The 16856-nt window shown below is 40.8% G+C and overlaps 1 protein-coding gene across 2 annotated transcripts in view; it reads left to right on the top strand.

The window, feature by feature from the left end:
• LOC119858496 (eukaryotic translation initiation factor 4E-binding protein 2) overlaps positions 1–16102 on the top strand; it is a 31066-nt gene extending 14964 nt beyond the window's left edge. The window contains exons 3-5 of one of the 2 annotated variants that reach the window (XR_006282517.1): positions 643–1245; positions 10506–10584; positions 14581–16102. Coding sequence is in view for 1 of the 2 variants with exons in the window: in XM_038409211.2 (XP_038265139.1) it covers positions 643–674 (32 nt within the window). In the remaining variant the exon portion in view is untranslated. Of the gene's footprint in view, positions 1–642; positions 9505–10505; positions 10585–14580 lie in introns of those variants that run through there. The other variant, XM_038409211.2, reaches the window with a different exon arrangement.
• The last annotated feature ends 754 nt before the right edge of the window (positions 16103–16856 follow it).

Genomic DNA, 16856 nt, shown 5'->3' with positions numbered 1-16856 from the left:
AGCAAAAAAGATTATGTGATTTAAACAGGTAACTGTTTCTTGCTGTATCATATCTCCCCATAGACAATGGGCCACTGGGTGGCTTTCAAACTATCTTTTTTTTTTTTTTTAAATGAGATGTGGGTAGCAAGAGTCAATGCTTGTAACTTCAAGGGGACAAAGTGTCTTTTGCAGTAATATAGCTCTTTACGTGTTCATAGGACTGTACATGCATTAATTAATATTTAGCAATAACTAGGACATTTGTATTGAAGTCAAGGCTGTTACTGATCTTCATAGGGCCTTTTACAAATAAAGAACATAAAATAAATTGACAAAAATTTGTGACATTTTGGTGATTTTTTGGGGGGAGGCTGCCAACTTAAACTAATGATTACTGAGACAGCGCTGTCCACTCTGTCCTTAATGCACACTGTAAGTGATTGCAGCATCTACCAGGAAGAGCATGTTCTTCCATAATGGATTATCTGATTTGCTCTATCAGCTGTGCAAGGTTAATTATGGGAATGAAATCTTCCATTATAATATTTACCAGAAGTTATATTAGGAAATAGGATTAGGAGGTATGTAGGGATTATCTTTACTCTCTTGAGGGCTTTCTGAGATCTCCCTCTAATGCTGCTCTCCTTTTTCTGTTGCCAGGGGATGATGCTCAGTTTGAGATGGACATCTGATTACCCCAGAGCGTAACCATGGAGAGGCAGCAATTCCTGATACCTGTGCATACTCGATTCTGCTAATAGGATCAGTAACTGAAAGGTGGAAGAGGCAGCAGTAGCAGCAGTCTCCATCAGACTCCCCACCTCATCTTCCAAGTGCCAAAGGATAAGAAGACTAGCTCCCTAACCCTGCTCTCCCCCCACCTTTTTTTTTTTTTTTTTTTTTTTTTAACTCCCATCTCTCTGCTCTGTGACTGAATGGATGCCCTTGTAAAATTATACAGAGCTGAGGAACACTCCTAGTGGAACCTTGGCATCTCGCACTTTAGAGGCACCCTGTCAAACCATACACAAGCGAGAACGTACCTCCATCACCAATTGGATATTTATTGCAAACAGCAAAGGGGCCAGGGACTGGTGGATTTATGCTCAGTGGAGATTGCATATTCCCTGTTCCCCTCCCTTCAGCCTGATCCCAGCTCACAAAGGGCTTAAGTGTGCACAGCAAATAACCAGTTGTAATATGGTGTCTCAGATACTTTTGATCACTCGCATTTTAGAAACTGCAAGGAATAGTGGGAGACGGGTAAGAGTCTCTGCTCAGTCTGAGTTCCTCTTCCTCAGTGGGCGGAGTACTCACTTGAGTAACTCTGGGGGAACTTGGGTACTAGTCCCACTTGTGACCTGTCTTCAGGACTCTGTGTGCCCTGCAATGTAACGTTCTCTCTTCTGGAGAAGCATAACCTTAATTCATTTGCTCCTGTACCTTCTTGGTTTCTATCCCGCTGCCAAACTTCTTTTTGATACTACTACTTAATGTTGTGTGTATTTAGAGGAAGCTATCAGTTCATTATATTGCTGATTCCTCCTATTCCTTTCTTTCTATCCCAAAGGAATGCCACCCAGAACTTCTCACTTTCGGAAACTTAACCCTTTATTTCCTGAGTACTTTGAGTGAGTCCATCAATGCAAAATCAAAACTTTTTTTTTTTTCTGGGATATAGGGGAGGGGTATCTTTATATTATCCGCAGGACTTCCTCCATTTTTGCCCTTGTTAGTATCTCCTGATTTCTTTGCTGGTTCACCCTATAGACTGTTGTATTGAAGGTACTGCAGTAATGATTAATTTCCAGCATCTCCCATCTCTCTTGCATTAGGAGGAGTGTTTTTCCCTACTAACAGTTTTAATGAATACACTTATTAAATGTTTATAGTTTCAATTTTAAGACCTCCCATCTGAAGGGAAAAAGCAAATGTCAATGCTTTTCATCTTACACCATCCTTCCATTCATAGTTCACTGTGCTCCTGTCATTCATTGACTCCATTACTTTTCCTCCAAGTTGTTGGCAACTTTTATGTTCACTGCTGGGGTGTATATTGGCTAACTTGTAAAAGTGAACATTCGCCTGTGTGAGTCATTTTTGGTTCCACGCTGTCCAGGGCTGCTCCTGTCCATATCTTGTCAAAGGGCTTAGCTGGACTAGTGTGGATTTTGACACGAGTGTGGTGCTTCTGGCCAGTTCCTGTCTGGCCTTGCCACTTGAAAGTTCTTGACAGGTTTGATTTAGTTGCTGAGGGCATCGTTCAAATTGTAGCTGGACTTGTTTCCCATTGCCCCACTAGCTAGGAGACTGTGTATCTGACATGTGAGTCAGAAATTTACACAGTTCAGTTATAAATTGGAAAAGATCCTGTTTTCTCTTTTGGTATGCAAAAGAGGCACTTTTCTGGTAAAATACTTCTTGGGGAAGGAAGGTTTCCTGAAAAACTCTCATTTTTCCCTCTTCCCTTCAACATGTAAATAACACAGGAACAAAAATCCTTTGTAATGTTTGATCTCACACTAAAGAGTCTATTCCTGAATATGGGAAATGCAGGGTTTCCTTAAAGCTTGATGATGGCCAGAGAAGAGACTAAAACTACATCTCTATGTCCTGTGTTTATTCTCTGACATTATTCCACCTCTGTTTAGTATGAAGGACGCTATAGAAAGCTCAGTTTTACTTTCTGTCCCAGATCCAGTTTGTTCAGTTCAGATATTTCTAAAGTGCACTGCGAGTTCCTCCTCATGTAAGAAACACTGTTTGACCTCCCCCCCCCCCCCCATTCTGCTTCATGCATCATCACTAACAATAGTTTCTGGAATTTAGCAGGCAGTTTTGTTGATGGGGCAGAACAGAATCCAGATTTGCTCTGTAGGGCTGATGATAGTAAAAACTTGGGTTTGTCAGTGAACTAAGCAGAGTTGATTTGAGAGAAACAGGAAGAAGAAATGGGCAGTGACAAGGTATTGTTAGTCACTTTTCTCATCATAGTGATACATTTTGTTTTGTTCGTAACTTCTCAGCTTTTCAAAGCACTACCCAGGGGTTCAGCTATTTGACTTTTATAACAAGAATTGTGCAGCTAAAATCCTCTTGCAAAACTGAAAATTTATCCTTAAGTGTACAGTGCAGCAAGAGCTTCCGTTACGCAACAATCCTCTTAGCTGTCAGCCAGAGAAATCATTTTGACTGCTGTCAACTTGAGATGTATTTTTTAAAAATTTTTTTAAATAATCAAGGTAAGAAACAAGCATCCAGAGAGGAAAGATGGTCTGGTGGTTGAGGCATTGGAGTAGGATTAGGAAAATCTGTGATTTGTTTCTGGCACTGCCACGGTATTCCTGTGTGACCTTGGGCAAATTACTTAGTCTCTCTGTGCTTTAGTTTCCCATCTATAAAATAGGGATAACGGCACTTCCCCATGTCACAAGGGTGTTGTAAGGATAAATTCATTAGTATTTGAGAGACTGTCAGATACAATGCAAATAGGGATTATAGGAAAGCATAAAATATATGTTTTTAAAAAAGCACAAGAGAATATCATGAAAGTGGAGATCGTGTTAAAAGCACCAGCATTTGTGCAGTGACAGGTCTCTATTGTCTTGTGCTTTACCTCTTCTCCCCCCCACCCAGCTCCCCTGGACATGCCATGGTGCCATGAAAAATGGTGACTGAATAAAAATAGTGCACTCAACAAACTTGCTCACTTTGCTAGTCCAGTTTGAATAGAGTTCTCACCTATTTTGGTCAGTGCAGTATCCTGTAACCTTAATGCCCTGTAAGAAGCAATTCCACACAGTCACACTCCCACACTCTCACTTTGTTTGAATTTAGATTTTGATTAAAATCTGCATTTCTGTGCCTCTTGCTGCTGATTGCTCTCTTTGACCATCAGTTGCATCTGTGACTCCAGCAGTGTGGGGTGGAACCTAATGTACCTTCCACCTTGGTGTCATCCTAGTTGAACAATCAAAATCTGAATTCAGTTGTTTGCCATTTAAAATGGCACCATCAGGTTAAAAACAATTTATTTTAAACATGTCAAGTCTTGTTTGTTAATAAAACCAATACAAAATATAATTAATTTATTTGTATCCATTAATTATTCTTGTTTACTATTTTCACTACACTTAGCTTTGGAACATAAGAACGGCCATTCTAGGCCAGACCAAAGGTCCATCTAGCTCAAATATCCTGTCTTCCGACAGTGGCCAATGCCAGGTGCCCCAGAGGGAATGAACAGAACAGATAATCATCAAGTGATCCATCCCCTGTTGCTCATTCCCAGTTTCTGGCAAACAAAGGCTAGGGATACCATCGCTGGCCATCCTGGCTAATAGCCATTTATAGACCTATCCTCCATGAACTTATCTAGTTCTTTTTTGAACCCCGTTATAGTTTTGGCCTTCACAATATCCTCTGGCAAGCAGTTCCACAGGCTGACTGTCCATTGTATGAAGAAATACTTCTGTTTGTTTTAAACCTATTAATTTCATTTGGTGACCCCCTAGTTCTTGTGTTATGAGAAGGATTAAATAACACTTCCGTATTTACTTTCTCCAGTGAAAGTGGTCAATGAAAATATTCAGTTACTTTATGGTTCTTAAGCACCACAACCACAACTGCAGGGTAACACTTTAAATCCAATCTAAATGCTCTGCTTGTTCAAACTGAAGGTAAGGTGATGATGAAAATGTTCAGTTTTGTAAATTCTTTATTTTATTAAACCTAAATTTTGCACTTAAATTTTTGTGTCCCAGAAATTACAGGTCAGATCTTTCCCTGCATTAGGGCAGCTTTGTATCACTCCATCAGTACCCTTTTTAACCATTTTTAGGCTGCTTCAGGATTCTCCATGCATAGTGATGTCCTTGGGTAGTGCAGAGCCATCATAGCAGTTCCTACACTCCGCCCACACCTTGCATTCAGCACAGGGGATGAAGTTAAGGCAACCCTTGGTTCCTGTATTGGGCCCCTTGATAGCTAAAACAAGTTAAAGTATCCCTTAGACTGCTCTAATTTGTGCTTTGGGACTGGCTCAGAGATTGGGGAACAGCTACCCCTTACCTAATATGATCAGCTTTAATCCTTATTTTTAACCATTAAAACACAGGGCCTGGATGATGCACTGGGTTAGTGCAGGAACCTATTCACCTTCAGGGACCTGGGTTTGGATTCTGTTTCTGAGCATAAGTAAAAATGAATCTAGCAGATTCATCCTAATTCCTACTACTCCACTTCATAAAACCGCAACCCAGTAGCTTGGTTTATACCAAGGGAATTCCAACCACTTGTCAGTTTGGCTGGAGCTGTCATGTAGACTAGGCTCCAGGTGCCCTGAACCATTTTTACTGAATTCATTTCACAACCTGCAGAACACTTTTTTTTTTTTTTTTAAACCAGTTCAGTGAACAAACAGTTCAAACTGTCTGGGGCCTGGTCTACCTTGTGGCTCCAACTGGCTTCAAAATCAGTTAGCTGAACTAGTTTTAAAAGCAGTTAAGCTTTTTGGGAAAACTTGCCCAGCATAGATCAGACCAGACTGGGATGATGGGCGGCTGCTGCTCAGGAAAGAGACAGGATGAAACTACCAAGGGGGGGATATCAGCAGAGCTGCTTGAAGGCAAACTAACAGTCTCACTCTGTGCCTGGCTCTAGCTAGGGCTCTTTGTCTCCCTTCCATGAGTATCAAATTCTGACTTTTTTAAAACCAAGATGGAGATGGATGTACTGTTACTACATCCTTCCCTCCAGTACTGCTGTTGGCACACGTGGATGGTGATAGAAAATGCTATAAGATGTCTGCCTGCCTTGGTTTCATTAGCCTTAGCCTTTTCCATTGTGGCATTGTTCCTCAGCAGCACCAGGCCCAGAGCCAGCCCTGCCCCTAAACACTCCTTGCCTTGAGAAAAATCACACATTTCAAACCAAACCAAACCCTCTTGCCTCTCAAATGACCCACTGTCCTGGCTGGCATGACCAATTTTCCCATTAGCTTTGCTTTGGTCCTTCTCCATGCTGATTTTCATTTTGAAGGGGTTTAAATACTGTGGTTTCTTTTTAAAATGAATTAAACTGAACAATAACACAGGGAACTCAAAGATGCAGTGTTGCTTGTTTAGACTTGATATGGTTTAAATTAATTCCCTCCCCCCCGCTTCTCCCTCCTGCATCTTTACTCTGAGGAAGGCGTGCAGAGCTTTGAAAGAAGAATCACAGCTTATGTAAGACTACCTCTATTGATTGATGTAGAATAATAGTGACTTATGTTATATAGAAAGAAACCTGCAGTGAACCTTCACATCTGACAATGACCATCATCTCACCTTGATTTTCCATCAATTTTTGTCAATTTTTCCTGATTTTTGAGTTTTATGCTGTTAATGAAAGCCCAGGCTCTAATCCTGCACAGCACCGATCACTGTGCTGGTGTGAAACTCCACTGAAGTCAGTTGGGCTCTGCACAGGTGCTGGAGTCTGTGTTAACAGAACTGATTGCAGAAGAGGGCCCATCTACAGCATGGGATGGGGAAGGGTTTCTCTATGGGGGTTTTGTTTTCTAGAGGTAGGTTAAGGAGTGACATTAAATCCAAAACAATCTGTTAAATCTTCTTGCAAATAGTACCATGTCAGCTACTTTTGATGCTGGTTCGTGTGCTGAATTGACTACGCTGAAAGCAGCATTCCCCTCTGCGTCTGAGTAAAGGTCCACTTCTGAAAATACTTGCCAGCTGACTTACAGTGCCAAGATCTACAAGACAATTACCAATAAGCCTTTGTCACAAGTGTCCAGGGTGTACAAAGCTTTAAAAAAGTGGTGGTTTCCTTTTTAAGCTTTGGTATTGGCAACTGAGCACCTTTGTGACAGTCCTAATGCATGCTTCCATTTTGAATTAACTCTGCTTAATCATCTAATTGTTCAGTCTGTGTATATAGTAATTCTCCTCTGGACCTGTGTGCCAGTCCTCTGAAACTGACCTTGTGGAGAGGAGGGAAGGATAAAATAGCTTCCAGTTACACCCTGCCTAGTGGGTTTCCATTTTGCAATGAGCATTCTCCTTTCATCTCTAGATATTAGGAGTCAAATGTGGTTTAGTTTTCAAATGAAATGAGTTGTTGGTATCAACCCCATGCCTGGTGGTTGTTTTGGGCTTCTACACTCTATATGACTGGCAGTATGTGCTATTCTTATTATAAATCAGGTGTATTAACAGATGTGTAGGAAGCTTGCACATTACTTTCCTGCACTCAGCCTTCTGTCTCTCTCATGTCTATTTGCTGTTAAACATATCCTCATTTCCACCATGAACAGAAAATGTGCCAGGTGGCATGGAGCATAGCTCATCTTTTCTTCTCCCCTTCCTAGCAGTCTATCAACTGAAAAAATCCCAAATTTTTGGTACCTTGACCATTTGCATTCAGGGTCCATCATTTAGAGTCAGCAGCACTGGGCTTCTTTCCATGCTGTTGAAAAGACAAATGTAATTCTTGCATGTGGGTTCCTTGTGGTATAATACTTTAAGGTCACCAGTTTTGCCATCAAGGGGCACTGTGATCCTCCCTAGGCTGCTATCATCTTGCACTTGGAATTGACTCTGTCCTTAAGGAAAACACATTCCTCATAATTGTCTTTGTCTTGTTTAATTTTTCCCCGTCTCTATATTCATATCTAGGAAACCTCTACATGACCCCAGAACACATGGGCTGTTTGTTGACATCTAGAATCCAGTCACTGAGAGACACAACAAAATCCAAACATCTGGTTGGGAAAGAGTTAACCCCTGTTCTTAGCTAAAGAAAGGAGTACTGCATTTTTGCAGGGACAGTGTCATTCTGTGTGTTTTTAATTTCATTTTCACTTGTATTGCCGAACTATTTACCTTGTAAATTTTAAACTGATAACTTTCCCTTCCCCACCCAAAAATTTGATGGTCTTGTTGATATAAATCAGCCTGGGGGTGTCTTGTCTGGGGGTTGCTGTTCACACCATTCTCCTCCCATTGCACCTTCCCTTTTAGAGCTAATCTTGCTCTTCCACAATTCCTAGTGCCTGTTCTTGTTAATAATACTGCCCCACCTACATTTGAAAAATACACTTTATGACAAAATCAGTATTTTCCCCATGATCTAAACTCAATATAGTTTTGTAGTGGCACTCATTGGCATCAAAGATGCAGGACTTGCCTCTTTTTTGATAACTGAATTTTTATATGAATGTTTCACTCAGATTTTTGCAGCATCTAGTTTTCAGTGACCACCTTCTATTTATTCTTTCCCCTAGTTGTCCATCTAGGGAAAACAGCCCCTTCCTCTGAACTCATGCTGGAGGTTTTTGTAATGCCTTTTGGTAGGGAGGGAATGATGTAGTATATGTGAGGACTCCTGTAAAGCTCGATAGCACACCTCTCAAATTGCCCTTCAAACTAAATTCACCCCTCATTCCACAGAGCATGGGGATATGTTTTCTTTTGTCTTATAAATTAATCTAAGAAATTCTGAATAATTAAATTGAGATTATAGAAAGAAATACTTATTACACAACATTATTTTAAGATGCATGTCCTTTGCCTCCATCATTGTGACTTAATCCCACACAGAACGTTTGGCAGGTTGAGAAGTATGCTTTGATAGTTATCTGGCAAAATTGGTTGGCTATTCATTAAGTGAGAAATCTTCACTGGGGGACAGGAGCAGAATGTATGCAAATATAAATGTGTGGGTGGGTGGATGTTCATAATCCACACACAAATATATAAAATTAAATATATTTTACTTAAAATCGCAGGATGTGGTGTTGGATTCTTTGAAAGATGGAGCAGCACAGGGAAGACTAACTTTGCTAAGTATGAAGGGCAAACAGTGGATGTGTGAAGCCTCAGTTATAGCAGAGTGATTTTTTCCTACAAAACTGCTCTAAAACCAACATCCAAGGATTTAACTAACCTAAAATAGGAGCCAAGAGGAACATACAGCAGAGTGTGCTTTAACTGTTTGTTAATCACACCAGGAGTGAAAAAAAGGGCAGTGAGCACCTTGGTCCCTATTGACACTGGGATAAAACAATGATTTCCCCATCCTGCTTCCCGTGTCCATATCTGCATCACTGCAAGATGGTGACCCAGTGCCTTTCTTCACCTCAGATAGGAAAACTGTTTGCATCATTGTGAAACAGCTTAGCTGAGTTGTGAAGGCTCTTGAGAGCATAGAGGACAGTATCAATCTTATGACAATTCATGGGTGTCTGACATGTTTATAAACTCACTGTTCTTAAAGACTTTATAAATTTTAAAAAGTCCCATTGCCACTTTCTTCTTTTCTCCCTTTCCTACCCCATCCCCTTTCAATTTTAAATGTGATTTTTGGCTGAAAAGCAGAGACTGCCTGAAAAGTCATTGGGCAACTTCTGTACAATTCAGTTTTTACTGTCCTTGAAACAAACAGGTGTTTGGGGAAAAAAAAAAAAAAACTCTCACCGATGGTTGCTCTTATGAGATCAATAAAGATCTTGATTATATTAAACTATGTTGTTGGGTTTTATTTTCTTTATGATGAGTTTCTAGTCGGTGACAGGAAGTCAGGGTCTTTAAAAAATTGACCCCTTGCTTGCAGTTACATATGGCTCTCTTTAAAGATTCTTCCAATATTTTGTGGTTAACATTTTAAAAGTCCAGATGAAAGGTGAAGGGCATTTTGGGGCCAGATTTTCCTATCCATTTTCCGCTCTTCCTCATGGATCTCATGTTTCTAGCTGAAGATTATTGGATGGGACTCCCTAATCAGTAGGATGCTGCTGCTGCTGTTGGGCAACACTTAACTTAGATGCTCACAACATAAGAAGCAATTTAACTTGCTATGGTTTTTCATCCCTGGCTCACTGATTTTTCATTGCGTATCACAAAAGCAGTTGATGATAAATCAATCATTCATGTCACTCACACCCCACAGTAAATGGTGCAGAGCCAAGTGCTCAAAATAACTCTGGGCTTTAGCCTGCAGAAGGTTAGAGTTATAGCATTGGATGGATCTTATTTCCTGACTTGCAGCATTAATCCTAAAAAGCGCACTTGTATAGTTTGTTGCAGTTTAGTGAGGCTTTCCTTGTATTCATAGTTCACACTTAATGCATCCTCTGGATGAAAAGACTCATTTGTTCCTTGGGTTTGGTATTGTACCCCCGAGTCTATTGGATATGTTCTAGTTCCCTCCCTTTAATATCACAGTAAATGATTGGAAGGGAGACTAGCAGCTTTCTGGCATCTCTGCCCACTAATGCTTTTTTTATTTGCACTGTTGTCAATGCAGCAATGATCCACGCCACTACATTCTGTAGTAAGTACAGTGACACAATGTTGCGTAGTACATTTATGATAGTTCCTCTTCAGGCCCAAACTCCTCACACTTACATGCATAATCCCCTGATGAACAGCCACCTCTGGGGTGAAGGAAATTTTGACCAGTGACTTGGGACAAATCCATACTCTTAAAGAATTGGTTTGGACCTTTAACTTTTATTCCCACAGTCCACATAGAACTTGGGTGCTGAGGGACCTCAGGTGAAAAGATGACTCCCATACTGATCTGACATGACAAGTGATCAAGGTAAGTTTGATGGGACAGAGATATACTGTGAGCTAGTAAAAGTATTTGAGGGGGATCATGAATAAAGCTACAATTTAGTTGCGGAAGTAACAAAATCCGTGACCTCCGTGACTTCAGCCTGCGGTGGTTGGTAGCTGGAGGGTCGCCTGCCTCTAATGGAGTGCCTCTGGCAGCCCCTGGAGCTCCAAGAGACTGTGGGTGGCTGTGGGTACCACACAGTTCCCAGCTGCCATGGGTGGTGGAGGAACCCCCGAGCCCCAGCCTGCAGCGGGGAACCCCCCAGCCCCTGGCAGGGGAATTCCCCCAGCAGCAGAGGTACCCCCCAGCTGCTGCAGGCAGCTCGTACCCCCAGTGCAGCTGCCTCACTTCAGGCAGTGTGGGGATTCGCAGATCCCTATTTTGTCAGGTATATTTTTAGTAAGTCACAGACAGGTCACAGCTTCTGTGAATTTTTCTTTTTTGCCCATGACCTGCCCGTGAATTTGGATAAAAATATCCATGACACAATCTTAACCTTAATCATGAACTCAGAAATGGTTAGAGGTCTGCAGGTGTTGGTGGGAGAAACTTGCCATCCCTCTAACTCAGAACAGCTTCTGAAAGAGGACTTCAGTTCTTAAAACTAGGGCTTAATGACCTTTGGTAAACAAACAATCTGGCAACTATGTAAATACAATTCACTTTCTGCCTGTTCACTCTCTGAATAATCTTTGCCTACATTTTATCCAAACAAAGAAAATGGCATGAATAGGCACATTTGATTTTATGTACAATACTTATGATTTCTTTATTGGTTTTCAAGGATGTCTCCTATTTATAAAACAGTGCCTACTAGTCCAAGTACCAGTTAAGCCATGAAGCCATTGTTTAACTCGTATATGAACAATATGTATACACCAGGAAGAACAAAACAGTTCTGTGTAGAATAAGGGTAGAAAATAAAGTGTATGACTGTTTTATAAGAGTTCTTGAACTTTACAATACCAGGACTGCCCTGGGATTTCCCTCCCATTTAGCTCTATGGAAATTGCAGAGTGATTGCAACCCTGTGATACCTGTTCATGACTTCTGGTTGAGAACCACCATTGTAAAGTATTGAGCTAGGGTTGCTAGTGGTTTGGGGCTCTACCCAGACACGTGACTTGAAATACTGTTTTTATACTTTGGAATGAATAATAAATAATCACTTCTCTGGTCGTTGTCAGCTGCAGAAGATGAAGGGAAGGGTCTTTTGTGCTGCTGCCCCTTTTTGTTCTTTGCAACGTCTTTGGGATAGGATCCGTTCCCCATCGTATGAGAGGAGGGGAATTGCTAAGGTTGAATGAGCTGCTTTCCCTGTGTAAACAATCAATCTTCTGGATCCTTAACTTTCTGAGAGTGGCTAAGTAGTATGAAGCCCAGGTGGCTGCATGATTGGCACTGCATTTCCCATGTTTCTGAGCCTGACCCATAGCTCTGCCTCTGTGCTGCTCTGCCCACTCAGGATGCTGACCCCCAGGCTGACAAGGCAACGGAATCATGTTGTAGGAGAGGAGGGATCAGGTAGCAGAAATGCATGAGCAATGTGAGAGAGAAACAGTAGAGATGGAAAGGGAAGAAGAAAATGATTTTTCAAAAAAGAATACCTTGCACTAAAGAGAAAAATATATAATACTCTCCTCTTATTTCCCCTTTAAACAATTGCAGTGGTTGCCATAGAGATGGGGGCACGAGGGCAGTTTTTATAGCAGGGGTGCTGAAAGCCACCGAACAAAATCATAAAGCACTCAATTGCTATTACTTTGAAAGGGGGGCTGTCGTGCCCCAGCTCCAGCAACCCAGGTACAGGGATGATAAGCATGAGATGGGTCAGCGAGAGCACAAGTGGGAGGAGTGGTGTCCTGAGATGATCTTACTTAAGACATGGTCCATGCTTTAGAAGAGTTTGAGAACTCTCTCATAGATCAAAAGTTACGTCACTCGGTGTGAGGTACTTACTACTGAGGTGCTAAAATTCACTGCTAGCCTGGACTCTGAGCTCAGAATAAGCAGGATTAAACATCATTTTTCTCATCTTTATTTGAAGACCAGAGAGAGCTTTACTGGATAGATTTGCAATTATATTCCTGCACAAGAAACGCACTCAAGTTGCCTGTGCAGCCGTATGACAAACATTTGTTTTACCAGTTCATTTCCAGTGTAATTCATCCTGAACTCAAGACAGCTAGTCACAGATGGCACAGCAATTTGCATTTCAGCTACCTGATTTCAATAGCTGTGGTGATACACCAAGAGGTAACGATATATTTGTATGTACTTTGATTTGAGTTGTTTTGGTAACTGAAAGGAGTACTAGGGTTTGGCACAGCTTGTCATCTTTTCCACGTACTAGTAGGGAATTTCCTTTTTCCCTTGTCAAAAATGCTGTGTAACTTTTCAGAGGGCTACAGTAGACTACCGCAAACAAGACAGCCCTTGTGTCCTTAACTTTGCAAATATTCAAAGGGGGCTCCAGCCCCTACCTCTAGAACTGAAGCCTGCACAGAGCTCTACAGTTTCCTCAGTGGCAGCCACACTCTTCTACAATCATGTCCTCATGGTGGCCTACTGTAACCCATCCCTCTTCATAATAAAGCATGCTAAGTGGACTCATTCTCAGTGGACTGAAGCAGGAGGCATGGACATGATCAGGCTGATAATATTTCAGCAAACTCTGGAGAGAAAAAAGGAGCCAAATGTCATATGAAAGGTGGTGGTGTTTGGGGATTTTTTTTCCTTTTGGGGAGAAGAAAAGGAACAAAGCACCCTGACTCCAGCTGCTTGGTATCAAGTAATAAGAAAAGGGGGGCCAGGTAGTGGGAGGGGGGAAGAGGGGTGAGCAGTTATCCAAGGGGTGGGCAGCAGAATGACTGACTAATTTTTGGAGAACTTGAAATTCAGCCACTAAGGTGCCAAAGCAACAGATAATAGTGTCATTTGACAGGCTCTCTGAGAGAAAGGAACAAAGCTGCAGAAGTGCTACTAAGTCCACCACTACCAGACCTCACAATCAAGTCAACGTTATTTATTGCCAATAGTATCAAGCTGGTAAGAGGTGTAATAAAGTCCTCATGGACACCTTGCCTACGTTCATGGTTAGAAGTAGTTCAAGCATCACTATCAGTACAGTCTCTTGCTGTGCTCCAGGACAGACAGCAGACTGAAAGAGATGAGAAATCTGTGGAATCAGAGTATAGCTATGAGTAGGACCTTCACCACATTCTCAGTATCATTCTCTAAAATGGAAGGCTTCAGGCAGAAGGATAATCTCCAAATTTGTTCATGCCCAAATATTAGTGCTTGAGTCAGGATATAACTACTACTTGTTTAAAAACATAGCTGGCAGTTTGACCTGTCTAAGGAATTGCATAATGACGGGTTTCAGAGTAGCAGCCGTGTTAGTCTGTATTCGCAAAAAGAAAAGAAGTACTTGTGGCACCTTAGAGACTAACAAATTTATTTGAGCATAAACTTTCGTGAGCTTTGTGATTATCACTACAAAAGGTTTTCTTCCCCTCGCCCCCACCCCCCTGCTCTCCTGCTGGTAATAGCTCATCTTAAGTGATCACTCTCCTTACAGTGTGTATGGTAACACCCATTGTTTCATGTTCTCTGTGTATATAAATCTCCCCACTGTATTTTCCACTGAATGCATCTGATGAAGTGAGCTGTAGCTCACGGAAGCTTATGCTCAAATAAATTTGTTAGTCTCTGAAGTGCCACAGATACTCCTTTTCTTTCTGTCTATGGAAACAAACAATGCTGATCAATAATGGGTCCAAAACCTCTTCACTTGGATTTACAAGCCATAAAGAGGATGGGAGTAGGTAGGCTCTGAGATGTTTGATTGCAACTAGAATTGCAATTGGTTCACGCTAGAATTGCACTTCATGATATCTGTGATAACATTTTGCACTTACAAAGCAGCTTTCATTTAAAGATCTCAAAGAACTTTACAAATGTATTTTCATTTTACAGATGGGGAATCTGAGGCATACAGCAATGAACTGACCTGTCAAGCATCACAAAGCAAGTCTGTCGCAGACAGGAAAAATAGAATCCAATTTTCCAGAGTCCCAGTTTTCTCTATCTACTAGTCAACACTGCCTCCGTGTTAAACTTTTGTAGATTTTAACTACATTATTTTTTTTTGCAAAATATACTGTTTGAAAAATTATATTTGCATGTCCTAAAGCTTCCTAGAACAAACTGCAGTGTGTTTTCACACCCATCCTTCCCACAAAAATTAATCATGAAGGCTTTTCCAAATATAGCATTTGAATGCTTACTATTCAATTATCACTTTTATGTTCCCTAACAAACAATGCAGTAATCATGAATTATCAGATTAATTGCCATGTCACTACTTGTTGTTCATGCTTTTTCCTGAAGCACTATTAGACTGAACACAAATACTGAAAGACTGGGTACTATTTGTAAACAAGGTAATACAAATAGGTTCAGTCAAATATCTATTCCAGGAATAACCAATATCATTTTGAATAGAAAAGGATGTATGAATACTGAAAATGCAATGAAAAAACTTTGAAATCAATAAAATCATGTTGTAAGTAATTATATTTAATAATGTACCACAGCATTCATTATTTTTGCTAAAAAGCTGTATTTAATTTTCTTCAATTGGGATATATCCAAGAGCTGCAGTTGGCACATGGGCTGAAATAGATCAGCTGTTAACTAGAGTTGGTCAGAAAAATTCTGAACCTATTTTTTTTTATTGGAATTTGCCAATTCTCTGAACTGGTTGATTCTGACAAAATCCTGCCTGATTTCCTGCCCGCTCTCCCACCTGGCTCCTTGACAGCTCATAGATAGTCAGAACTCCCAAGGCTTCCAACCTTCCAGCTCCAATTCATCCTGCCATGAGTGCTATTGAGAACCCAGAATTTCCTGGTCTTCCACAGTCTTTGGGTCCCTTGGGTTCCCAGCATCCCACCAGGCTGACTGCCTTGGACCTGGGGATCCTGGAAGCCCTGGCATCTGCAGGCTGAATCTGACATAAATCCTGTCAGTTTTACTACTGCCTACCACTGAATAGCAATGATAAAACTGACCAGACTCTGTTAACGTGACAAAATACTGAAAAATATTTCCAAAACCTGACCTTTGTGGAATTAAAATTTGATTTCCCACCCAGCTTTACTCTTAACCTGCATAGTGCCTGACTTTTCAGATCTAACTGTATAAGAAAGTTCCTGTGTATTTAAGTCAGGACATTGTCATGTAGCTGATGTTTTAAACTAATATTCATTTTTCCTTTCTTCATTATTTGTAATATGCTCTCAAGAACCTGAAAATAGTTTTCTTGCTTGCAATTTATTTGCACAACAGGATAATTGCCAGTCTTTCACACTTTCATAGTGGTATCAGAGTTTACGTTCAGTGTGGACTGCAACCATTAGAGGGCAGGATACTCGTATACACTTGAACAGTCCATCCAGTTGTTACTACAAAGCTCACAGAATAGTTGTTTTTTTTTTTTTTAAATGTATCCCCACCAAAAATATAAATTAATGTAGCCTGTAAAAATGTTTCAGAATGTTAAAGGTGAACTGCAAATAAAATATGAAAATTCCGTCCATTTCATCAATTGCTGCTGAATACCCATTTAGTCAGCCTAAAAAGGAATTCTGCACATTATTATTTATCATCCTCCCCTGGAGTGCTAAAATAATAAGAACTTAGAAAAATGCAAAATGCCACATTTGAAGTACCATGGTGGCTGTAAAATCACCAACACAGTGAATGCTAGGATATTACATTGGAGTGGGAGCCAACAATATAGGTGAGATGGACATCACAGAATGTGAAGGGAAAGAAAACGGTGAGGTTTTACGTAATAATGTATTTCTTAGCTGGCTAATTGGGGCGTTCAGTAAGGCCTGGTAAAGTAGTTGGAATTTTAATATTTTATTTGCAATCCAACCTAAAATTTGGCTTTAAAAAAATATAGCTCTTCAGAACATCTTCAGAAAAGCCTGACAAATGTTTCATTTGGCTGCCTAAACTTTGAGTTCTCTGCGATTTTAACTTTGGGAGATAAAACGAAGAATTTGAACAGCATCCCAGGGTAAATTCTGACCCTAGTGAAATCAATGACAAAATTCCCACTGACACTTGGGTGAAATCCTGCCCCCCCGCAAGTCCCTATTCTTAGATCCTGTGCACAAGAAGAAGAATGGCCCTAAAGTTAAGGCACAGAACTGGGAGTCAGGAGGTCTGGGTTTATTCCC

This window comes from Dermochelys coriacea, chromosome 7 (genome assembly GCF_009764565.3).
Source record: "Dermochelys coriacea isolate rDerCor1 chromosome 7, rDerCor1.pri.v4, whole genome shotgun sequence".
Lineage (NCBI taxonomy): Eukaryota > Metazoa > Chordata > Testudines > Dermochelyidae > Dermochelys > Dermochelys coriacea.
Note: the sequence above shows the minus strand (reverse complement) of the source record. Positions and strands in the feature narration are given on the sequence as shown.